Source organism: Rhamphochromis sp. 'chilingali', assembly GCF_963969265.1.
Source record: "Rhamphochromis sp. 'chilingali' genome assembly, chromosome: 6".
Classification (NCBI taxonomy): Eukaryota; Metazoa; Chordata; class Actinopteri; order Cichliformes; family Cichlidae; genus Rhamphochromis; species Rhamphochromis sp. 'chilingali'.
Window position 1 is genome coordinate 26,201,535 of NC_137933.1, and position 25,406 is coordinate 26,226,940.

At 39.5% G+C, this 25,406-nt stretch overlaps 1 protein-coding gene across 1 annotated transcript in view; it reads right to left on the minus strand.

Moving 5' to 3' along the window:
* The window catches only part of spon1a (spondin 1a), a 58,715-nt gene extending 39,357 nt beyond the window's left edge, over window positions 1-19,358 (minus strand). Inside the window, exons 1-5 of the mRNA XM_080884126.1 lie at window positions 18,653-19,358; window positions 17,592-17,698; window positions 13,132-13,265; window positions 3,459-3,532; window positions 2,951-3,073 (exon numbers count right to left, since the gene is read on the minus strand). Of these exons, the coding sequence (XP_080740252.1) occupies window positions 2,951-3,073; window positions 3,459-3,532; window positions 13,132-13,265; window positions 17,592-17,698; window positions 18,653-18,884 (670 nt within the window). The 5' untranslated portion in view covers window positions 18,885-19,358. The remainder of the gene's footprint in view (window positions 1-2,950; window positions 3,074-3,458; window positions 3,533-13,131; window positions 13,266-17,591; window positions 17,699-18,652) is intronic.
* Between the last annotated feature and the right edge of the window lie 6,048 nt (window positions 19,359-25,406).

Below are 25,406 nucleotides of genomic sequence, written 5' to 3' on the forward strand. Positions count from 1 at the left end.
GATGGAAAATAGTTCAATAGCAGTCAAGTGGCAAGTCGTATATTTATCTGGGACATACTATAAGGCAGTTAAATTAGTCTGGATGTTTGGATTCATAGAAGATGAATTTAGGACAGTGTAGTTGTGGTGTTGAAAAACTTTACTTTATCTAATGTAAAAAGAAACAATTTTTGTCGCTGTGAATGCACAGGCTTGTGAAATCTTACAAAGAAAATTAATATTTAGTCCAAGGGAAAAGAAGACAAACAAGATAAAAAATGAAAGACATAATTGTTTAATATATTTTGTTTAAGTTTGATGGAGGAATGCTGTTCTTTTTTATTCTTTTATCTTAATATCTTATATATTAATTCTATCAATCTTTCTAGGGCAGGTGTCTACGCTCTGTGTCCAAGGGAACTGCCATCACTTGAACTAAATAGCTGCACTTGTCTGTATGACATATAATGGGGACAAAGGGGGAAAAAGAAAATAGAACTGTCAAGGTTATCATGTCACGTAGTTAAAAAAAATCTCCTGTTGGCCTGTTTTACACTAAAATTCAGTCAGAACAGCAGTGTATGGCTTCTCCAGTTAAAGGAAACATAGTTAAGAATAGGAGAGTGAAATGTGGCTCAAAAGCAGATCTCGAGTAGCAAAAAATGTATTTCTACTACAGAAGAGCAAAATCATACTATATCCTTTCTGTGGTGTAGTCAGTGAATAATATTGTGTAGTACAATATGTGCAGAGATATTTCAACTACTTACCAAGGAAATAACTTTGTGCAAGGACGAATCAATCTGTAGCAAGGGAAAGAAATAGAAGCCACACAGCTTGCCCTATCCTTTTAACAATTGATCTATCTGTGAGGTGTGTGCGTGTATGTGTATGTGTTTGTGTGTGTCTTCATAAATTTGTGTGACAGTGACTCTCATATAGCTACTCCTTCTATAAAACAGTGAATTAGCTCGCTTTTCGATCTCAGGGTTTATCTTATTCCACTCTAATCGGCATATTGATCTGAATGGCAAGAGCCTGATTTAAACAAGAGAGCCAGTGTAATCTTAAAGTCCATTCACATCCTGATTGTGAGTCTCAAGGTTATATGCAGTGCACCCAACCACAGTAAAATAGCTCAATACTCACATCATTACTCAGGCCTATAACCAGCGCCTAAACCACAGAGCTAAATCATCCACACTGTAGAGTTGCTGTTTTGGTCAAATGTGAGAGTGAGTTAGCTATTCTTTATAAGTTTAGGGTGTTTATTTGGGCTAGTTATTTAAGTTTTATCTTAAATGCTTCATTATCTTACACAAACCATTCCTGAACATTTTTTTTGTGTGTTTGTTATACAGCCAAATGACCAGGGAATGGTGTTGCCATTAAGGGGTATGCAGTGGTTTTCACATTGTTTTTGGCATGTCCTACATTAAAAGCTAGAAAGCATTTAAATGAAGTTGGCAACTGTTTACAGGCAATGTGCATCTTCTATGCAAACTTTGGAAGCAACCACTTGCAACCACTCACTAACTGGTCAGGGAAACACATTTTTCCCAATAAGAGTATCAACAAATTCTTGTTTATCCTTTTCCCATACACAACTCCTATTCAACTTAGGCTACGTCCACACGTACACGGGTATTTTTGAAAACAAAGATTTTCCGTTTTCGTTTTAAAAAATAATCCCGTCCACACGTAAAGGCAGAAATGAAGGAAAACTCTGCTAGGAACATGCCAAAGCAACAGGTGGCGATATATTCCTAACTGTGCAGAAATGTTGGCCAATCAGAAGTCTAGAAGCCTCGGTGGGAAAAAGTAAACAAAGCTGGGGCATAGAAGCAGAACCGAGTCGTATGTGTGGAGGGACAGTAACTGTGTGTATATGTAAGCATTTAAACACTGCAGAGAGTACAATTAACAGTAACAGTATTGTAGAAATTCATTGCACTGAAACAATAACGTGGCGCACAGTGTGAGTCAAAAAATGCGCACACCTCTGACGCTGCGTTTTGTCTGTTTTTCTCGTCCACACGTAAATGCAAAAACAGAGTTTTCAAAAATATCCACCCTGGCTGGAGTTTTTAAAAATCTTTTCAGTGACCAAAAACGGCGTTTACGTGTGGTCGAAAGGTGCAAACGCATAGAAAAATTTGCGTTTTCAAAAACACCCGGGTACGTGTGGACGTAGCCTTAGATTCATTCCATATTTTTTTACCCTGGTCATCTGGTTGCTCCACAGTTAAACAACCACTGTCACAGTGAATCATGCAGCCATCCTTTCCCTGGGTAAACCACAACAAGCACTAAATTGTGTATATTTTGGTGGTTTGCAGAAGTACCAAAAACTGCCTACTGAGGCAGGCACCAAAAAGAAGTCAATCCCTACTCCAGTGTTACAATTCTCAAACTTCCAGAATGCTTTCTGCATGTTGTTCAATCCTCCATAACAATTTCTTTCTTACTTCACTTTTGTTTAATTAAATCCTAGTAGTTTATTAGCAATTCGGATAAATTCTGTTTAATTTATTTGGCATCAAATCACAACGACAGTTGCCTTCATGGTGCTCAAGGTAGTAGGTAGCCAGAACTGGCTATGTCCTACGTCCCTACATAATTTTTTCATACAGTCTATTTTCCCACTGATATCCAACCTTTTATGTGACTCTTAGTTCCAATCCATTATTTTAGAACAGTCTTTCAACAAATCAGAAGACAAACACCTGTTTTGTAAGAAGGCACTGTGGTTTTACGTTTGATGTTATCAAAGCAGAATTAAATGTTCATAGTAAGAATTTATAACCACAGAAGAATCAATGCTAATTTAAATTAAAATTATGGCTATGCCCACAATGCGTGTTAGCAAAATCACATTACTACAGGTTTAGTTTCTTTAGTGACAATTCCTTAATTCATGCAGTATGTATAAGACATGAGATGACATGAAGAACTGAAAAATTGTGCTTACGGGGATAGTCTTTGGGGTGAATCTTCTCTGACCAGTTCCCATAGAAGGTGACTCTGTACTTTGCCGTTCCACAGGCACAACAGTCAAGCAATGGTTTATCAGTAGTATCTCCATACAGGGATTCTGTACAGAAGTGATGGGAGAAAAAAAAAAAAGATCACACAGAGTAAGATTACTGATTAGAATAAGCAGCAGAAGAGATGGGTGCCTGTCATATAAGAGAGTGATGGTTAAGAAAGCGGTGAGCCAAAAAGAAGAACAGGGAGAAAAGGTGTACAGCACTGTTCTTTTGATTCGCCACTCAGTGTGGCATCCATTGCCATGCAACCCCCGGGGCGTCGTACTCACAATCATTCGCATCAGTGCATGACAAAGTGAAATGTAAAAATTGCGAACAAAAAAATTGAGTAAAAGGATAGAAAAAAATAAAAGGTTGTCAATGGGGAGCAAAAATAAAGCATCATTTTGATAGTAATACTTTTTATCCAAAGCGTTATAAGGAACCTACCTTTCTCACACAGTTTCTTGGTGAGTAAGCCTTCATCCTGGAAATAGATTATCCTTTTCTGCACAATGCTAGCCCTAAATAGATTAACAAGAAAAGAGGGGAACTGTGAGAAGCAAAGTTTGTTGAGGGGAACACAACGTGCAAGTGTAAAGTGAGGAAAAAGTAAGAGTGCAAATTACAAAAAGAAAATACCAAGACAGGACAAAATGAGGAAATGTTATTTATTTATGTATTTTTTAATAACAATACTAGTCTGAGCTGTTTGTCATGGCAGAGCAAATAGTTGTAGAGTTATTCATAGACCTATTTCTCTGTTTTTCAGTATCTTCCTGAAAGCAGATATTAGAACTCAGGAAATTAAAAGAATGTTTTTCAAGTTATTTAATGCATTAAACTGCAATAAACCAAAAAGTGTGCCTCAGTAATAAAGGTTAAAGTTCGACAAAAGTTCCTAAGGTAGTTCACCAAAATGCCTGGTACAGTACAGCTGGCTATGCACTATGTCAATAAAGAATGAATGACAGGCCAAAAGTAATGCCCACCAAATGTGAGGTCTGCAATGGGGAGGTTTTTCTAGATTGAGCTGTTTCAGAGGCTTATTTCATTCAGTAGTGAAGAAGCATATGTCTATGTGGGGCCTTGACATGTAAATTAGCCACAAAGAGACCTTTTCAGATGCCAACAGACTTGAGAAGCAACAACAGAAAACAAGCCAACGGGGACCTAACTTCCTCACAAACACCAGCCATTTACACCAGCCATGGTTGCAGGAAGGTTTCCACGGGGATAAACCCCAACAATGAGATACTGGATGCAAGTCCAGGGGTAACATCTGATCCAGGTGGGCCCCTTCCAGCTGGACAGTTTGGATGCTATGCTACGCTGAGCAGCAGCATCCTCTATTGAGCTGAGCTAATCCCAAAAACAACAGGAAATGTGCATTAGCCTACAGGGTGTGAAATCTTATATATTTATTGTGTTTTTACACAGAGCTGCACATCTCACTGCTGATATGTCCACATGCACCTCTCACATAAATTTAAAAAAAGCATGAATGACCACTTCAATGGCAAATGCAAAGTCTATATCAGTGGATAACAGCAATATACAATAAATTCCAAAGTCTATATTTATATTGTTAAATAGCCAAATATTAGTTTTCTACAAAACTGGAGAAACAAAGAGATGATCACTGTGAATATCCATTTAAAACCAAGATGTTCAATGCAGGTAATCCTGCAGATTAGGTGGAAGATCAAGAATTTGATAAATGCTGGGACTTTAACACATCCAGTTATCTCTGTGTGTACAATAATGACATTCTGTAAGTGACTGAGAATACTGTATAGTTTGAAGGATAAGACCAGAGATGGGACCAAGTCATTGTTTTGCAAGTCTCAAGTAAGTCTCAAGTCTTTATCCTCAAGTCTCAAGTCAAGTCTCAAGTAATGTCAGGCAAGTCAGAGTCGAGTCTCAAGTCACTGGTGTAAAAGTCCGAGTCAAGTCACAAGTCTGAAACTTTGAATTTCAAGTCCTTTCGAGTCTTTAAAAAAAAAAAACAACGAAAAAATAATGTTGCAGTTATGCTAAATGTAAATGTTAGACCATGTCATTTTAAAATCTGTGTTTTTCTCAACACATGACAAAATAGTGAACTTAGAAAATATACACAAATTGTGAAATTGCACCTCTTTAAAATGCAGCTCAATTAAACTTAGCTCCAAGAATAATTTTCACCGACAGTTCTGAGATAAGCTGCATGTTATTCTTGGATGCGGTTGTAGGACCGGCTTTAAAATCGCATGACAAAAATATCATACACATTAAAAAAACTGTATCACCAACGTAGCCTGGACAACATTTGCTAGTTAGATGAAGTCAGCTATCTCATCGTAGCATATTTATATGCATATTTATAATTATACGGTTCTTGGAGTGAGTGCATACACTCATGAAGTTTAGTAACTTCCGGTCACTGCAACAAGCCCAGGTACAGTTTACCGACGGATGGGTGCAGGACCTTGAAATGCACCGTGTAGAAAGTAAAGACCATCGTACGTATCATAAGTTTACCAGTCTCACAAATCGTCGTCATAAATACACATTCGTTAACCGTTTATTAATATAACCTTTGAGCTCAACGGTAATTAATTAGTAGTGGAAATAATTTCTGGTAGCATCACAGAAATGTAGCAGTGACAATAATACTGTATGCTGTAATCGTACTGGGCAATTAGTGATACAAAAAACCTGTTTTATCCTGTGAATAAAAGTATATGTTTTTGTCAATGTACCATAATAACAGAGGCGAAACGCAATATTGTGTCAGGACAATTTACTATTTATGCACAATAAATAAAGGAGCATAGCGCGACAATTTCTGTTCAGCGCCAGACATGCTTGTAACCTATATCACCAGTTATGTTATGAAAGTGACGTATTAACTACTAAAAAACACTGACCTTTGTGTAAATGCTTGGAGCAGACTAACCTGTGAGCTGGAGGGTTCTGGGACGTTATATTTGACCTTTGAATGGCTGCAATCCAGGCCACCCGTCGCCTCTTTGTTACTTCGGAAACATGGCTCGAACAATTTCTCTTCAACGAGGTAATCCGATAACAACCGATCTCTTTACCCGTCTGCTTCCCGTGGCTGTCATGCGACCGGCTATTGCAGTTAATAATACAACGGCTTCTTGTGTTTCTTTTTATCGCTGTATAACTGATTTTAATTGAAAGCCTGCGTGCGCTAGTACCGCTTGCCACGAGTTCCCAGAATCCTTTGCGGTTCTACCCGTGAATGACGTCACATTTTCAATCTCTATATAATATGCATGTTAAATTTTGTATTTGGGGTAAAATATCAAGTCTTTTCAAGTAAACCGGTTCAAGTCCAATTCAAGTCCCAAGTCATTGGTGTAAAAGTCCAAGTCAAGTCACAAGTCTTAGAACATTTTTTCAAGTCAAGTCTAAAGTCATAAAATTAATGACTCGAGTCTGACTCGAGTCCAAGTCATGTGACTCGAGTCCACACCTCTGGATAAGACCGTTTGCAAGTAACAAAAAATACCTTTCCACCAATTCCACCCATTTTAACTACCTGCCAAAAAAAAAAAAAACAAACAAAAAATCAACTTCAGTGTCTGGAAGGCTTACAGCTGTTATTGATTAAAAAAAGTGTATCTGCTCCTTAATGTTAACAAAACATGGTGAATTTTGGGATTCCCCCCCCATTTAGCTTTTCAACATATTATGAACAGTGCCACTGAGTAGATCCAGTCTTTTATTTCAAGAGTTGGTGAGCCATAGAAGCCTGACTGTAGTTGAAATACTTTTGAATTAAGGCTTCCAACAGGCTACCATTCTCCACCACGTGAAATGTCAATTAGGCAGAAAATTCTCATTTTTGACATCACGCAATTAGATGATTCCACATGCTGTATGCCATCTAATCTCGCTGACATAAAGCCTATTGTGGCAGGGTGTGGTTTGTGGCTCAGCTGCACAGGAGGGGTGAAGCAGTGGGTTCAGGGTGTGGTGTGAGGGTAGGCTGACCCCCACAGCTGTTCTTCATTACCTGGTTATGCCTTTCCTAAGTAGATTGCCAGGACCTGAATGGAGCTGTGTGGTGTGTGAAGCCGGAGAAGGCAGCTGAAAAGCTGCAGCAAAGTGTGTCAGGATCAGTTAGACATAAAACACCTGACAACGTGTAAGGCTGTGTGTGTGGGTCCTTTATTTCTGTCACAGTGGTGCTGAAACCTGAGCCGTGGCACGGCAGAACCACGACCAGCCCTGCCAGTTGAGTCGCTAGCCTGGATAGTGGCCCAGCAGAAGCCACAGCTGCAGGAACAGTCTGAGCGCCGGACAAGGTGTTCGACAGTGAAGTCAAGTAACTCTGGTCCTTGTGGACACTGCCGCTGCTCGCAACGGTGCCCCTCTACAGAATGGGGGGGAGACGTTATATGGGATATAATAAACCTCTGGAGTGTAAATGGGTAGATTTAGTCGCCTGTTCGTCCTGGTGGACATCCTGCCCGGAGTGTCACTGTGTACAATATGCAACTGACATTACTGTATGCTTCTATCATCTAAATGCCAAATGTTTCGATATTATACAGTAATTACATTATTGCAAGTTTTACAGTAAGCTACTTACACTTGTATAAATGAAAACAGTTTAGATCCACTATATCAAAATCACAGCCGCCATTGTTTTCTTTGATGGAGCAAAATTCATTCCTCTGCAGTTTGGGGAAATTGGTGTCTTGGAGAGTGAGAGGATGCCTGAAAAACTGAAAGGACTTTGCTCGTTTTCAAGAACAAGGGTGATGTGTGGAGCTATTTTAACTACAGAGGAATAAAGCTGATGAGCCATACCATGAAGATACGGGAAAGAGTTATTGAAGCATGATTAAAAAGAGAGGTGATGATCAGTGAGCAGAAGTATGGGTTTATGTCAAAAAAGAGCAGAGTGTTGATGGAGAAGAACAGAGAAAGTAAGAAAGACCTACATGGTGCTTTTGTGGATCTAGAGAAAGCATATAATAGGGTGTCAAGAGAGGAACTCTATATAGTATTGAATGAGGAAGTCAGGATCAGCAAGCAAGTATACAAGGGTGGTGCCAGACATATATGAAAACAGCAAGGTAGGAGTGGTTGGCGCGTCAGATAAATTAAAGATGGGGATAGATTACATCAGGGATCTGCTCTAGGCCCCTTCTTGTTTGCAGTGGTAATGGACAAGCTGACAGGTGAGGTCAAGCAGCAATGAACTATGGTATTCTCAGATGACACTGTGATCTATAGTTAGAGTAAAGAGCAGGAGGCATCTAGAGCGCCTGGAGTTGGGTACATGTTCTGGAAAGAAGTGGGATGAAAGTCAGTAGATGCAAGACAGAATTTGTGTGAAAGAGAGCGAGAAAGGTATAACCATGAAGCTGCAAGGAGTAGAGGTACTGAAGGTAGATAGGATCAAACCATCCTAAGCAACAGACAGTGGCTAAGAGATGTGAACTAAAGCATTGCAGGCAGGGTGGAGTAGGTGGGAATGAGTATCAGGGGTAATCTGTGACCAAAGGATAGCAGCAAGAGTGAAAGTGAAGATTTACGTGATTATACTGACACCTGCGATGATGTGATGATGTTTGGAGATGATGGTAGTAACAGAAAGCCATGAAGCAGAACTGGAGGTGGCAGGGAAATAAGAAATCGAAATCAGAGGAACAGCTAAGGTTGAAATGTTTGGAGAAAAGGTTAGAGGCAAGGCTGAGATGGTTTGGTAGAGATATGTGTAAGGATAGTGAATATACTGGCAAAGGTTGTTGAAGATGAAGCTTCTAGGCAGAAGAAAAAAAAGAAGACCAAAGAAAATATCCATGGATGTAGTGAAAGAGGACATGAAGTGTGTTTGTGTGACAGAAGGGATAGGGGGAGATGGAGGCAGGCAACCAGCTGTGGCAACCCCTAAAGGAAGCAGCCAAAAGAATAAGAAGAAGCTTCATATTGTTATCATGCTGGGATATTCCTCTTTTGCCAGGCTTCTAGGGGCTGGGAGGCATCTTGTCAGCCAGTGTTTTGTTATTTCCACAGACATGCATTGTGCTCTCTATAAATGTTGTGTCCTCAACACTCTTGCATCCACAAACCCACACTGGCTTAGCGCTTTCATCCAGCCATCAGGGCTATGCATTCACAGTAGTAATCCTGACCAAATTCCACCAATCTTTCAGTGCTGTGCTGAAGAGAACAAGAGAAGAGAAAAAGGATTTTTTTTCTTGGACATAATCCATAGGGGCTGACTGGATGCAGTCTCCTTCACATTGTCCAGGTTGTCACAGAAACCTAAATTTCCGCTGATTACCTTTTTACTAACTCTGAAGCACGTCTTTGAGGACATCCTGCAACTTCAAATAATGTTACAGTGGTTCAATCTATATCTCCAGATTATTGCTGGAAATGTTTTCCAAAACCTTTATTTAGTTAGCCATCGATCTTTCCCCCTGTCCTTTCTCGTTTCCAGTAGTTAGGTTCATTAGAAATCATGTCTGTGATTCTGTTCCGATGATCAAAGGTCTTCTAGCTTGCGTCAGCGATCACAGGTCCCTTAACTCTTGTTGCACTGAGTTTGTACTTTCTTTTTTTATTTCTAATCAAAATATCCTGTTTGCTAACTTAAAAATTTGGCAAATACTGAGAAGTTAGACAATTTGGGAACCTCTGACAATAAGATCATATTACACATGAGAGTACTCACTTCCCTCACATCCCTGCTTGATGTAAGATTAAAATGGTATTTGAAAGAAGGTATGATTTTACTGCCAAAATAGCCTCTCATATAACACAGATGAACTGATTCAAGGTAAGTGACACCACCAGCACTTCTCTAATTGTTCACACTTTAATTCAATCTCACCCCAATTCCACATATCTCCAAGAGACAGACGAGCAAACTCTGCCTCACTGCTCACCCACTTTCCTGGACTGGCTAGACAATCAGGCCGAGTAATGCTTATTTAACATCCAATTTAAATTCTATCTTACTTTGCTGGATCCACACCACCGCCGATCCCAATCACCACAAAAGTGCACTGATTTGAATGTGTGTGTGTGTACGAGTGTCTGTCTCCGGGTAGTGTAAGTCTGAGAGATTAACAAAAAGAAAAAGGAAAGACAGTGAGAAAGAGAGAAGCAAAGGTAAAAAAAAAAAAAAAAAAGGGGGGGGGGGGGGGGGCAGCAGAGACTACTGTTTTAGGGCTACAACCAGCTCCTGCTACAACAAAAAGATGAAATTAATGAAGATCCATATTCTCAGTTGCAAGAAGAACTCACAAGATGCCTAAACATAAATCCACTCCAAGACAAATGTATTTACATTTAATTTCTGTAGGACTGCTTCCAGTGTTCTCAAAGCATCCTTTATCTGCTGCGTCATCTAACTGATGGAGCTAAACACACTCTGACAGCTGCATGTGGTTGTGACATTCACCAGATCACTGATATACTCAGACAGCTCATCAAAACATACCACACTACTATCCATATAGCATGCCAGAGGGAAATTACAAATAAAACATCTCGCACCAACAAATGGAAAGAGACAAGATAGTAGCAAATTCAGTGGTGACAGCAACATATGGAGTGAATTTAGTTATAGCTTCCGTGGAACCCAATCAGGTTGTGTGGAACTACAGTCTGATAATACCACTGTGACTAGAGTACTTTGTGTCACTAGATACTTATGGGTATGGGTTTTTACAGGTTTATATTTATCGAGCCCTTTGTAGTCTCTTATGTTCTATTTCCAATCAAGGAATAATAATACACCAAAGTAATAATAGAGGACTGAGAAGAAAATCAACTCTTTCTCAGATTCTGACATTTTTTTAAACCTTTTTGGTGTCTAACTAGGTTTGAATTACGATGGCTAGTAGCAATTATTCCCTTAAGCTCAAGGGAATAAATAAATAAAAAACGTATTAAATGATTATTTCTCTCTTGAACACTGTAACACGTATATAGCAGCTTCTTATTTTAAGCAGCCACTTTCATTAATAACGGTCATTATATTTGCTAATAGGCTCATAGCACTCTGCAAGGCCTATATATCTTTGCATCGCTTCTGTATACTATCATTTTTAGTTAAACAAGAGTGAGACACCAACAGAAACCCAGCAAAGGAAAGTTTGGTTTTGATTTGAGCTTATGAGAAGGCTAAAAATAAATGGTAAGATTTTTTAAATGAATGCTCTGAGTTCAGGAGGTAAATGAGCATCCTTGCCTAACCCTATCATCACGGATCAACCTTTGAGAAACCCAAACCACCAAGCTCAGACTTTCCATCTAAAAGACAGCAACTGACCATCAATTATACTGTAGCAAACCACTCACGAGGAGCAGGATTTCCTGGTACATGTGAGTCAGTTTCTATGAGACAGACTTGTGCACACACTTGTAGGTTCATGACCAGATGTTTTTTATTTGTCTGCTTGTTTGTTTGTTTTTTTAAAGATGACATTTTACCAACAGCATTATTGAAAGGCAGCTACCTTCCCTGATATGGAGAAAATGAAAAACAAATATTTACCCTATACCTGCATTGGTAATGAAACTTGTCTACTCTAAGCTAATCTAAGATAGGAAGGTATCTCACATTGTTATGTTGTTTTCTGCTGTTCAGTGATTATGCCGTATGTGCCTGTTTATGCACAAACGTTTTACTGGAAGTTGTGCAATATAATAACCACCAGTGAACAGCAATGTATCTCCCTCTAAGAGGTTTTTGTGCAGGGACTTTCACATAAAATTTTTACAGAGTTTCACTTTTTATATCAATAAGACTGTACTAGGACAGTCGCTGCATTCGAGCAGAGTGGCATATGCAAAAACCTTGTCATCATTACTGCAGTCAGGGTGAAGAGCAGAGACAAATACCCACTGCCAGCCTGTAATTATGATTTTCACAGACATGTGTTCTGAACAGTAAGCTTCTTACTCTCTCCTTTCCGCATTGTCTATGTGCTGATAGTGCAGCGACATCTCTGCACTTTTAAGTATCTCTTTCAAGGCTGTGCACTCTGTCACACTTTAAACTGTTTCCTTTATCTATTAAGTACCAAATACAATTCAACCATTATCTCCCTTGTAAATAAACAATGATAGATGTAGATCACACACCAGAGAAAGAACATACAAACTGTTAAATAATGCATTTATCAGAAGCCTTCGTGAACCGCACAGACCCTCAGTGCCTTTCCACTTCATGCACTCTCATTATTTCCCCGCAGTGAAGTACAGGATTAATAAATGGATTTCTGTCATGATGTGTCCTCAGCTTAACATGACTAGTCTTCTGTGTTCAAGTAAGCCCAGAGCACTTACAACAGCAAGAAATGAGTGGTGCATATCAGGTATAAAACTACTGAAGGTAATATTTAGTTTATCAAGCCAAATGAAAGGATTTAGTTAAAAAATTAAACTAAAGTCATTGCACTAAATCAATCTCTTTTAAAAATCCTAGTTCTAAATAATCTATTTAAAATCGAAAAGCTGCTTACTTGAGACTTGAGGCTACATTTCACTTAGTATACTTGTATAAATATTAATTCATTAGATGTGGACTTGAAATTAAGAGAGAGCAAGAGTGTTGGTAAAAAATATCTTATTTAAATATCTGAAGATATTTATAAAGCTATATTAAGTCAGGCAAAGCACAGTAAGTACAGACAGTTACAGAGTGTCAGATTTGGATTCTGTTTGCGATGGTTGCGGTGTTGTGGGGGTGTGAGTGTAAGTGTGTACACACAGGAGAGAAAGCACACACTGTGCTGTTTATAAAGGTGCTGCTCTGCATTTTTTTAATTATTGCAAAGTTCCTTGTGACAATACAATAACGAAGCATTATGTCTGCCTGCCTCAACGGTGAGTTTCTTGTTCCGGGTACATATTTAAACTGTAGTTGGGACCAATTCTGCTTTGCAGCCTAAACGTGATCAGCCTAGCTTCAGCTTACATGAATCAGTTTCACATGAGTAATACATCTGGAGGATAACCTGCAATTACCCGTATTTTTGACAGAAGGCTGGATATGTAGACTAAATTTGAATATTGTTTTCATTGTTTGAGCTGAGGGCTTGACTCTGCTAAGCAGGCTGACCAGCCGTTGCTGTATACATACTTGAGAAAAACACAACCGGAGCCACTAGGGGGTGCAGTCCAAAACACCTGGATACTGGTCCTTCTGCGAGGAGTGCTCTCTGTCACTGCAGGGGGGCAGTTGGTCATAAACTGTGTTTCCTCTTCATCAATTATCTGTAAAGCATCGACACACAAACACACAAAGAGATCAGTAATGAGTATAAATGCATCAGACAAGAATTGGAAACACTTGCAGGTAATTTTCTTCTCTTGATGCTGGATCGCACAGATACATTTTGTCGTATCATGATCTCACAAACATAATTAACAGCTGAACTGAGATTAAACACACTTTTTTTGTAAACATGAGTCAATTCAGTGAATCGTGTTAGTCTTACACCATCAGTTATCTGGTCTTTAAACACGCTTTAGTTATTAGAGAACACATTTCCAGCTTTAATAGTTACTGTAATGAGTTTAACAGCATGTTGGCTGAGTGGTTACTGTTGTTGAGGGTCCGTGGTTTAAACCTGTGCTAGATGTTGGCCCAAGACTCTCTTAAAAATAGGTTTTTAATCTTGGGGACTGCATTTTTAGATAGATACATAGATAGCCTTTGTGGGTTCCATGATAGCGTCAAAACACAAAAAAGGAGCAAAACCTTCTTCCACAGAGAAGATATTAAAAGATATTTAAGGAAAAGCTACAGATATCATGGAAAAATGCTCTAAGGCTGACGTGTTTGGATTAAAGAGAAAAGGAACACTTAAAAAACATAGACATGCTCAAAGCTATCTCCCAAGGGTGGTAATGTGGGAGCTTAATGGCTTGATATACATGTCTGATGTGCCTAAACAATTTTTGTTCTCTTACAACAGGACAAATCGTGGCTACAAACTATGCAAGAGCTATTTATAGAAGATGTTGTGAGCAGGTGCTGTTTATAATAAAGTGGCATCAGGATGCCAAACCTACCGACTGTGCTGCATATTTATATATTTTCTGGTAAACAGAAGCAGTAGAACAATCTATTTTACTGAGCGGAGAGATGCTTGTGACAGTTGAAACGAATCAGCAGTTTTGGTTAAAGTAATAAGCTATTGAAGGCTCCACCACCGGGGGGGCTTCTCCTCCCTGAATAGAGGGGGGTCACTATCTATCATGTCAGCCAAGCTCATGTTGGCTCGCCTGGCTGTACGACTAGCAGGCAAATGTTGGCCACTGCAAGTCTCAACCTTGATTCTAGAATTTTTTCTGGCATCAAAGCACAGTGTGAACATCCCTGTGGGTAAGCCAACCGAGCTCATAAAAGCTATGCACACCAGGTGAGGTTTCTTGGCCGAAGCAGAGGCACTGCATGACGTGGGGCACAGGCGGGATGCAGTCACTTTAGCTTTCGCTTCTGATGTCTTCAGGTCATTTAAAAAAAGTCCCCAGACTTGAATTAGGCTGAAGAGTCCAAATCCGTGCTCCCCTCTTTACTCAGCTCCACACCTGAGATATTAAGCACCTGAATGATTTTAACTGTGGGACAGAAAATTAGTTGAGTTGGCTGCATGAGAGAGCACAACCGCTGAGACCAAGGATCTGTTTGATAGGAAGTGACATCCGGGCAGTAAAGGCAGGGAACTTTCTCACTCCATAAAGCTGTCAGCGGAGAATTTCCTTTGTCATTCCACGTTATGAATGAGTTCCCTTTGAAATTGTGTGTGAGAGAGTGTGTTAAGAGTTAGACGGAGAGTCAGAAGGGGAGTCCGGGAGCTTTGTGTGTGTGCATGCCATCCATGTGTATGCAGCCGATCGTGATCTGAAAGATTACACACCCCCTCCCCTCCATGTTCCCATGGTTTCTAACAGGCATTCTGGGCTGCCCTGAATGGACTACACCACATGTCAAAAGCAGAGAAGTCACATGGGACTGCATTGAACACCATCTGCAAAAAGAAGCGACTAATTTGCTGCAAGACAACCTATGATCCTGTTTTTTTACTCCCTCGTTTTCAGATCTTCTGCCAATAGCTTGACAATGGCTGTTAGGAAAACTAACAAAACGGGACATTCCACTGGAAGACTCGAGTTGCGTTTTCTGAGTTTATGCAAGAGTTTTGTGTCAAAGAAAGTGCTTGGTTCTATGCTATGCCCTGGTCAGAGCCAAACATCATTCAGCAACAATCTAAAATAACATAGGGGCTGCAGAAAAGTAGCTGCAAATGGCACAACCGCCACAGAAATTTCAAAACACATCCTGACAATTCCAGCCCACATATAGCTACACAGCCACATGACAATTTGCCTTTTCTTGTCCTATTATCTCACCCTGCTGAGAAGTAATGTCTCATCAGACATCGCCAGCATTCCCTGCTGGTGTACACTCTTGCCAAAAAAACACACACAGACACACAGTGGCAGCTGACCTCCCCAGAGAGCTCAATAAAAGTGCTTTTCATCAAGTCGGGAGCTGTCCTAAGACGGCTGAGATGGGGCACACCAGCAGATTTCAAATGAGCTGTATGTTAAATAAAGCCTAAAGCCTCTGTTGCAGCTTCCTTTTTTTCTTTCTTTTCCTTCAATTCCTTGGGGCTGGTCCACCCAGAGCTCTTTCACAAAGGAGCAATAGTGTGTCTGTGCGCGCGTATGTGTATATAGGTTTCTGACATAAGAGACATAAAGTATGAAAGACTGACTGAGCAGGTGATGATAGAGACATATCTCTTTAGACAGCAGTTTATTTTTACTGCTCTGTCACAGACTGCTTGGAAAGACAGGTGATCATCTGCAGCCGTGAAAGAGACCTTAAACTTCTAAAAAACCCGGCAGGAGTCCAATCAAAAGCAGCAGGTCACAGTACTGACACATCTGCTCTTTTTACTTCTAAAGCGAACATCTAAAAGGCAATGATCAAACATCTATCCATTTTATCTATTATTCTCTGTCCACTCAGCACCCATTCATGTGCTGAGGGATGTGAGTGTCATTTAAATGATGCAGTCTCTCCTATATTAACTCCTGACGTTTAGCGCCCCGTCACTCCAAGCCACACTCCGGCATATGTCTGAGGGACGCACTCGAGGCTGGCATTAAAGAAAAACGTCATGAAATCAACTGCAACAACAAATACGAGAGAAAAAAGAACCTTGGTGGTGTTGATGCTGGGTAATGAGTTGTGAGGTGCAGACAGGACAAAAACAATGTGTTCCTGTCTTTATGTCCTGTCATAATCAAGGCTTAGGTTCACAAAGAGTGCCACAGCATTGCAGTAACTGTGATCAGAGCAGCCTGTGCACTGCTGTGTGAACCTCTCTTTGAACCGTAAAGGTTTAGTAAAATAGTGGATTTTTATGTAAGAAACAGTTAAAATGAACACATTTGCAGGAGGCTAAACAGGAGAAAGCCAGACATGCTGTTAAAAGTTCTCAACAGGAATATGGATTTGGCTATGACTAAGACTGAAATGGGTTTTTCTTTATTATTATAGTATATTAATGTGATATAATGGCTTTATTATACGCCTTATTAACTATAATCTAGGATTTTTATGAAATATTTATGAAGCTAAAATCAGTTATTTTCTTGCTGAGTTCTTTCCAAATCCTTTGTGTCATCTTATGCAATCTTTAAATCCTAGACATTTTTTAAACTGCCATCCTAACTGTACACACACACACACAAACATACACACACACACACACACACACACACACACACACACAAACATACACACACACACACACAAACCTGATAAGGATAAACAGAATAGAATGGATGGATGGATAAATTTTATCACCTTATAGTGTAGTTCCTTTGTATAGTAGTAACACAGACTGCATACAAATTATTGGAAATACACATGAAATTTCATTAACTATCATGTCTTTTCCCTACCACTTGTCTGATCACGCTGCATTACAATTATTTGGCCATTATCACATGTGCATAGCAGCACCAGTTGCCTTGCCTTCTCTTTTTGTCTTTCACACTCTTGGCCCCTCTCTGTTCTCTTCCTCCTCCCTACAGTACTCCAGCTGGACCTTCTTGTATAAAAGGTTAATTACCCTCTCATCTACTTTGTTGTACAGTACATACATACATGCCTACTTTTTGAATAGATGGCTTCTCAAACTCTACACACACCTTCCAGCAGTCAAAGCAAAGCATAGCTCAAGGGAAGATGTGCTGAGAGTAGGCTCCTTTCACATGCTATATCAAGCCTTTTAGAGGAGGTGAGGTGAGAATAATCACACTTTGACACATGTGAAGACAGGAGGGCTGTCTAAGGAAAATATCTGTCTCTCCACTCATGTCATGCACAGTTGTTATGCTAGATGAAGGATGGTATGAAGAGTGCAGGCGTGGCGAAATATGCTGGCTAGTATTAATTTAAAATTTGCTGTGTCCCAATTTAAAAAATAAACATGTTAGACAAATAAGGGGATGGGTTATTAATCAGTGAGAAATTTCTAATCCATAACACACAGCCATATGTGTTGGCTGTTACCATACCTGAAAATTCCCAGCATAGTCCTCGTCTTTGTCACCTTCTGCACCATCCTTCATGGCAATAAGGGTGAACCCTCTGAAGTAGGAGGGGCTGGCTGCAGTCACAGTCACTACATGGAAACAAAAAAATATTAGAAGACAACATCACCTGACAGGGAGCAGCTTAACTACAGTTCTTCTTCCAAATACCTGATTAAAGTGGGTTAAAATACCTGCTTGAGTAGTGTTGTATGTATAAATAATACTATATATTTTAAGCTCAAATATATAAAGGACAAGCTAAAGTTAATGTAATTTGCACATTGCCTTTCTCAGATTGTCAAATTAGCCAGATTATGTTTAGGATGGAATTTCTGCCCATTTTTACAATCAGTCACAACATTAAAGAACGTTGAGTTACTGCAGAAAACTGTAGTTGCTGTACTCGGCAACTTAATTGGTGTCTTTAGATATTAACAAATACTGATTTAAACTGAAGCTAAATCATTCAAACATTTAAAATAATGCAGTTGTCATTTTGATTGCTAAACAAAAAGTAGTTGGAATTAAAGCAGGCAGCAATGATCCAACTGCAGCGCAACACATTGTCGGAACCAGAAGGGCAGGAGACTAGAAATCACAGAGCAGATGGCACATGCCCATTTACTGCACCCAAAAACTTTCCTTTTAGGAAAAGAGAGAGAGAGAGAAATCCGGGGCTGGCTTTCAAGAAACTTGTTAAGTATGGAACACAACACCAAAAGCACGCAAGAGTTCATAGAGGGATTTAGCTTTCTCAGAAAAAAGCCTTCTTAAAATTTTGATCATACAAAACTATTTTAGGCACTCTATTTGCTCACAGATGTTCAAATCAGATTTAAAATGATCTCTCGTTAATCTTTTAGTAGTTAAAATACACGTCTGCTTATTGCGATTGTGCGTAATCATCTTAGCGCTCGCCCCGCATCAAAAGTAGATTGTGCAGAAACTTATCTTAAGTTTGCATAGTCTGGTGACTGTGGCTTAGAGGCAATGCACAGGCACAATGGAAAGCAGCGTACTACGCGTATATCGCTAACACCAACCTCTGTATGTGCTCCCTGGGTGATAGCTCTCCGGGTCTCCTTCTACCCGGAGCCGAAACTCGCTGTTGCCCTCTTTCCTATTGCTCTGAGCCCGTAATACCCGACTACAATACCCGTCCGCCCTCCCGCCTCTGTCAGAAGGCTCCTCGGTGAATGCAAACGTATTGCACGCCGCGGTGGAGATGAAGCAAAGCAGGAGCACAAAGCGTGGATGTAGTCCGGTTGCTGTCATTTTGCAGATTTGCGACAGCCAAGTTAATGCGCGGAGGTGAAAGAAATCTTGTCAGAAGAAGAACTGACGTTTGCTTCAGCTTCTCCTTAACGTCAAACCAAGTTGCCAACTGCTGAAGTACACTTCTGCTGCGCTAGGAGGACAGCTCCATCCCGGAGTGAACGGGAGAGAGGAGAAGTGAAGACTGACTGGGATGTGCTCTGCGCTCGCTCTACAAGAACGGCACACCGCGTGAAGCTGGTTAAAGTGAACAGGGTAGCAGGGGTCCGGGGGGAAAGCCAAGCGCAGAATGAGCGCTGTGTAGCGGTCTCCAGGGGCACAGCTATTTACAAACCGAGTGAGTGATGAACGCAAAACAAGAGAAAAAAAAACAAAAAAAACCTAATTCTTGTCATTGAACGTTTACGCAGAGGAAACGCATTTAACATAGTTGGACTGAACTCTCGTGCGACGACTGCGTGTGTGCGTGTGGCATCACTTAAGTGTCTTAAGAAAGACATGTGCACCGTGACACAGACAAAGGAAATAACAAAGCATGCTTCACGGTTGTCAAGGTGACTAATTTGGAAAGAAAGAAAGAAAAACTTTAGTCACAAATAGCTTCTCTGTAATTGCATTGCTCTCGATTTTCTTGCAACACAAAAGTTAAATGATAAAAAATTATAATGTTTGTACGTTTGCCTTTTTTAATGCTTGGGACAAAACCCCACACTGTCATTATAAGCAAAACAAGAATAGATATAGATCTTTTCAGCACTTCTCTCTATTGATCCCCCAGTAACATCTGAAAAACATTCACCAAGCAGAAGCAACCCAGCTGTAGTGCCGTAACCTGTTAGCTCCACATAGACAACGATTAATTTTTGATAGCAGGACAGAGTGACCCTATACTTACTACATAGATACATAAATATGTAAAACCCATGGAGCTGTCTGTTGAGATGGCAGTTGGTCATTTAGTTTGGCCACCATTTGGTACAGACTACAGTCATTTAGTGTTTTGCTCAAACCCACCACAACAATATTTTTAATTAATTACACAACAGCAAAATGTTCCTACACAAAATTGTAGTGCTCTACATATCCAGTTTTCTTGCAATTCTTAGGATAAAGTACATTGGACTACAGGTTTGTATTGAATACCAGACTGATTTGTTAATTCTGATTGAAACTCAGCTGTTTCTTTTGTCTGTATTCTTTTATTTTTACTTGCTATATCCATACTCCTGCTCACTTTTTACACTTTTAGTTCAAATGAATAAGCTTAAAGTCAGTGCAGAACTGCTATGGTAATCATTTACAGGTATTCTTCTAGTGATTTATTGGTTAAGCATTTAATACCTCCGAAAACAAATCCTCAACCGCAGAAGCGCTTCACTGCTTTAGTTCTGGGTTTTCTCTGCCATTTCCTGAAGAAAAACAGAAAAAAAGAAACACTGAAATGAGTGCTAGTCTGAAAAACATAGACACATAGCTTATAATTTTTTAATCCATCTTCTGGTTTGTTGTATTTTGACCTCATGTGTCTCAATAACAGGCTGAGAAATAAAATATTTTCTTCTGATAACTTACTGCCTCCGTCTCTTGTTATCTTCTTCACCTTCTTTTCTGCCCTTTTTGCTCCTGTGCCTTTTTTTCATCCAAAGCATATCTGTTTCAGGCAGTTCTCAGGCTTTGAAATAAAAACATGACAATGACACCACTGGATGATAAAAAGTGAAGACTTGATGTAATCCCTCTGTTTCTTTGCTTCTTAATCTTTCTCGGGTGGTATAGGCTATATTTTATCATTTGTGACATTTTTCTTGCAACACCCCAGAGTTTATTTTAGACTTCAGAGGGGTCAGCAGGCATGTAATGGGCATGCAACCGTTTCTGATAGGCACTGACAAATGGAGAGTGGCTATGCTCTGTGCATTTACTGCTGTGTTGATGGATGGATGATGGGGAAGGAAAGGAACAGAGTTTAGATAGCAGAACAGTAAACCAGCAGGTGTGATGAAAGCATTTTGTCTCGTTGCCCTGCTGAGCAGAATCTCTTCCTTACTTTCAGAGCCAAGGTTATTCACTGCCTTTTACAAAATTTAATGTGGATGAGAACACGATTTGCACAATCATTACATCCCATCTGTTCATGCAATTCAAATCTTTGCACTTGGCACACAACTGTACAGTAGTTTGCAAAGGTCTTGAGTCGCCCCTAATTTCTTTATATTTTGCTAAGAATATTGAAAATAGGTAAACATCTGCAAACATACATAAAAATATAGTATATAAGGCAAAGACATTGTTTTTACAATTCCAGTGAGCTTGAAAAACAATATTTTGTATGACCACCTTTGTTCTTCAACATATCTTGAACTCTCTTAGGCAAGGGTTCTTTTATTATATTTAAGTAGTCTTCAGAAATAGTTTGTCGGAATTCTTGAAGGACATTCAAAGCTCTTCTTTGGATGTTGGCTGGCTTTTATTCTGCTCTCTGTCAAGATAATCCTATCCTATATGATCCTATGATGCTTCAGTAATATTTAGATGCGGGCTTTGGGGAGACCAGCCCATGACTGACAGTGTTCTATTGTGTGTTTTTCTGTTCAGTACTTTTTCTGCAGTATGTTTGGGATCACTGTCATGCTGAAAAATAAAGCAGTTACCAATCAGATGCTTTATAGATGGTATTGCATGATATCACATGAGATACTTTACTATGTTTATGATTCTATCAAGTTTGACAAGATCCCCAAAGACACGGTGAATCACCCCAAGCCATGACTAAGCCTCTACTGTGTTTTACAGATGGCTGTAAACACAATTTTTTGGATTCATTACTCTGTATAACCCCTTTTCACAGATATTTACTTCTTGTGTAATATCTCTGCCTTTTCTCCCTGCTTGCTTTCCTTAAGAATGGGGTATTGACAGCCACTCTTCCACTGAGACCATTTCCAATGTGGCTTCAATGGACAGTAGATGGATCAACTGAAGGGCCAGACATCGGCGGAACTTTGTGCTGAACATTGGGGGGGGGGGGGGGGTCAAGATCTCTGTCTAAGTAAATAAATACATCTGGGTAAATTCCCAGATGATTAAACATGCAGCTATTTTGCTGGTAATACCTGAAATGAGTAAAGAAAACCAACAGCCTATTTATGAAAGATAATTCATCATTTTATTGGGGGGGTTATATTGGTCAGTCTGATTATTTGGGGGGGGGGGGGTCATAACCCCCCTAATTGTGAGTCAACAAAGAGTCTGGACTTGTTGAATATGGATTTCTATATAGGTGACTTTTATTTTGGTTTGCAGTCTGGCTTTTCTAGTCTCTAAAGCAAATCTCTTTGTGTTTTTGTTTTATAAAGTACATGTAGCTTTTAATCAGACCAGGGATGTTATGCCTTAAATAGCCACACGAGTTAATAGAAGCCGAGTGATGAAATTGAATGAGTAATGAACTGTCAGACCTTCAGCAGTTATTCTTTAGTTGCCCTTGAGTGGGACACTTAGCCACAAAAAGCTTCAAGAGAGCCAGTCATTCAAAAGCAACAGCAGGAAACTGTGAATGTGCTACTAGCAAGTTACTAACAGGTATGTCGGTGTGCAACTAGTGATGCAAAATATAGAAATGTTGAAAACGGCCTTTGTTCTTGGTAACAATTTTTGGACAAGAACAGATGTCATTACTTTTTCTTGTATTACTAAATTTGTGTTCAGTTGGATGGCACAAAAGTAAATGAAATAACACAACATTTGTCTAGTCTACATGTTGGATGGACAGAACTATGTGAAGAGAAATGTAAAAAAACAAATAATTTTGACTGATCACAGTTGTGCACATGATTTATTGGAAAGGCCTAATATGGGCAAAGAAGAAAGGGGATAGTTTTTAAGGATTCATGACTTCAAGTTAAAATCATTCGATCTGTTGAACAGAACACATGTGGCGTGTGGATGTGGTGTTATCAGCACACAAGAGTGTTGCTGTTGGTCTAGACACCCACTGCGTGGTTTCCTCTAAAGTGACGCCATGGTCTGCTGGTTGCTTGTGAAGTGGTTTCATCAACTGCCACATCTAAGGCATCAAATCTTAGGACAGTTTTCTAACAGCTGGTCTGAAAAAAACAGATCCTATCTTTTCTGGCTGTCATTTAAAGCTGCCATTTTGGCTTATCTATTTTTTTCCTTTTTTTTTGACATACAAGAAATTTTTTTACTTGGGCAATATGTAAGGCATTTGTCATTTTTCAAGTCCATAGGAAAACAAGTCTACCACTCATTTCCACTATGGCATCAGTAAACACTTTCATCGGTTTATAGTCTTAAACACCCTTTAATTCAATTTAATTCAATAGTTTCGAGTTATTGCAATAAGATAAGTCCACTAGCTGCTTGTAATAGCTTTACTTTTCACATTTCCCCAAAAAGTATCAAATATTCTTCTTGAGTTTCTTTTTTTTTCATTCCATGTCTGCTTGTGTAGGTGAAAAATTCAAGATACTGCTCACGGATTTAAGGAAGAGTGTGGTGATATAAGTGCCATCTATCATCACGGGCAAAATATCATCATTATACTCTTTCTCCACACACCTCTTATTTTCTCTACCGCCTTTGAAAAAAAAAATCCCCTGTGCTTTGTTATTTTCTAAGAGGAATAGAGGTCAAGAGGGAAAATGAAATTAGGCTCTCATTTGAACATGGTGGAGCAGGAGAGTGTGCTCATTAAACAGCCAAACCCCCTGCTGCAAAGTCATTAAGTCCATATTTACCATGCAACAGCAGTATGTGCAGAAAACCTAAGATTTACCATGTTGTTTCCACTTAATTTGAAGGAGAAAAAGAGGTAGCTACAGAATAATGCTAGAAAAGAGAAGGAAAACAAATATGAAAGTCACAAAATTGTATCATTAAATGTTGATTATAGTAATAGATATACAGTTCAGACATTATTACTGTGTACATTGAGTTGAGAGGCAGAGGCATTCACATAGAAATGACCCCTTGATGTACAGTAGTATGCATAACGACTGCAACTGTAATGTCACTCAGCTCAGTTCAGCAACCTTGGTCTGGAGATAGAGTTAATGTCTTTATTTCCACCATGGCTTCATGCATTCAGACCCCCATCTACAGCTTTGGAGGTAATGCATTTTGATGTCCCTCTAAAAGCCTGAGTGAAACATGTGCTGTTGGGAGACCAGCAAGCGTACAGGGGCTATCACAAATGATTACATTCAGCCAGAGGGTGACGGGGACCGCCAGGTGCTGGGGCTTGTTGAAGCATTACTTATTGAATCCTGTCTTTAACGCTAAGGAGACTCAGGCCATATCTAAAAGGCTTCGAGGAAATCACACAAAATGTCAGAAACTATTACATGTCAGCTTCTGAAACACGAATACCTTGGCCAAAGTTTGCCACAAGTTATATACAGGAGCTGTTGAAGACTTTTTGACTGGGGACCTAGCATAAATGTCTTTGGACAATCCCCAAAAGTTCATTGTGTTCATCTGGACATAGTGTTTTCAGTTTAAGAAATGTTTCGATATTTTTACAGGTGATTTACCAAATCGGGTCTAAAAAAGCTAAACACAGGCACAGTCAGTTAATTTCAAAATCAAGCACAAAAAATAAGACTTTTTTTTTCTACATTAACTATCACTACAATTAGTACTAAACTTCACACTGCAAACCTTAGAAAATTATGTCACATGCTTCCTTTACATATTATTCTTCTTATATTTTGCACCTTCAGAAATGAACTCCCAGAAATACCAGTATATACCTACAAGACTGTCAGTCACAAAAATCTCTGAATTTCCACCTCTTACACACAATCTTGTCACTTTGTTCTCTTTGCACTTTATTAATGTCAAAATCAAGTTTACACTGGTACAATACATTACTAAATCTGGCCCAAACCCTCCTAAACAGAATATGACCAATATGAGGACAGATTTCAATATTGTAAACTCAGTCTCAGGCAGCCTGAATCTACAGAGAACCTTTTTCATTTACTCCAAGATGTTCAGAGCAATGTTCAGTAAAAAGCATTAAACTGTTCTTAAAACACAGGGGGATGTGTTTGAATGTAGCTGGAGTGGCACAATGGTGATAGGCTTGATCCTCACCACTCGAGCAATGTAAATTTGTTGTAAAGGCCAACACATTATAGATAGCTCTGACAGTGAAACAGTCTGTTTTCATACTCCACAGCTTCCTCCATTTGACTTTTTGCCACTCTGTGCCACATCACCTCATCTGGCAGCCTTCTTGGGAGGCTGCCATGGTACATCTGACTGCTTCCCCTAGGCCAATATTTTCCCAATTTTTTTTTAGGGGACCCACTTTTTAAAAAGGAAAAATGCAGTCTAACTAAGGGAGGATTCAGGGTCACCTAACCCAACCCTAACTATATGCTTTATCAAAAAGGAAAGTTTTAATCCTCATCTTTAAAGTAGAGAGGCTTTCTGCCTCCCAAATCAATTCAAACTGAAAATTGGTTCCACACAAGAGGGGCCTGAAAGCTGAAG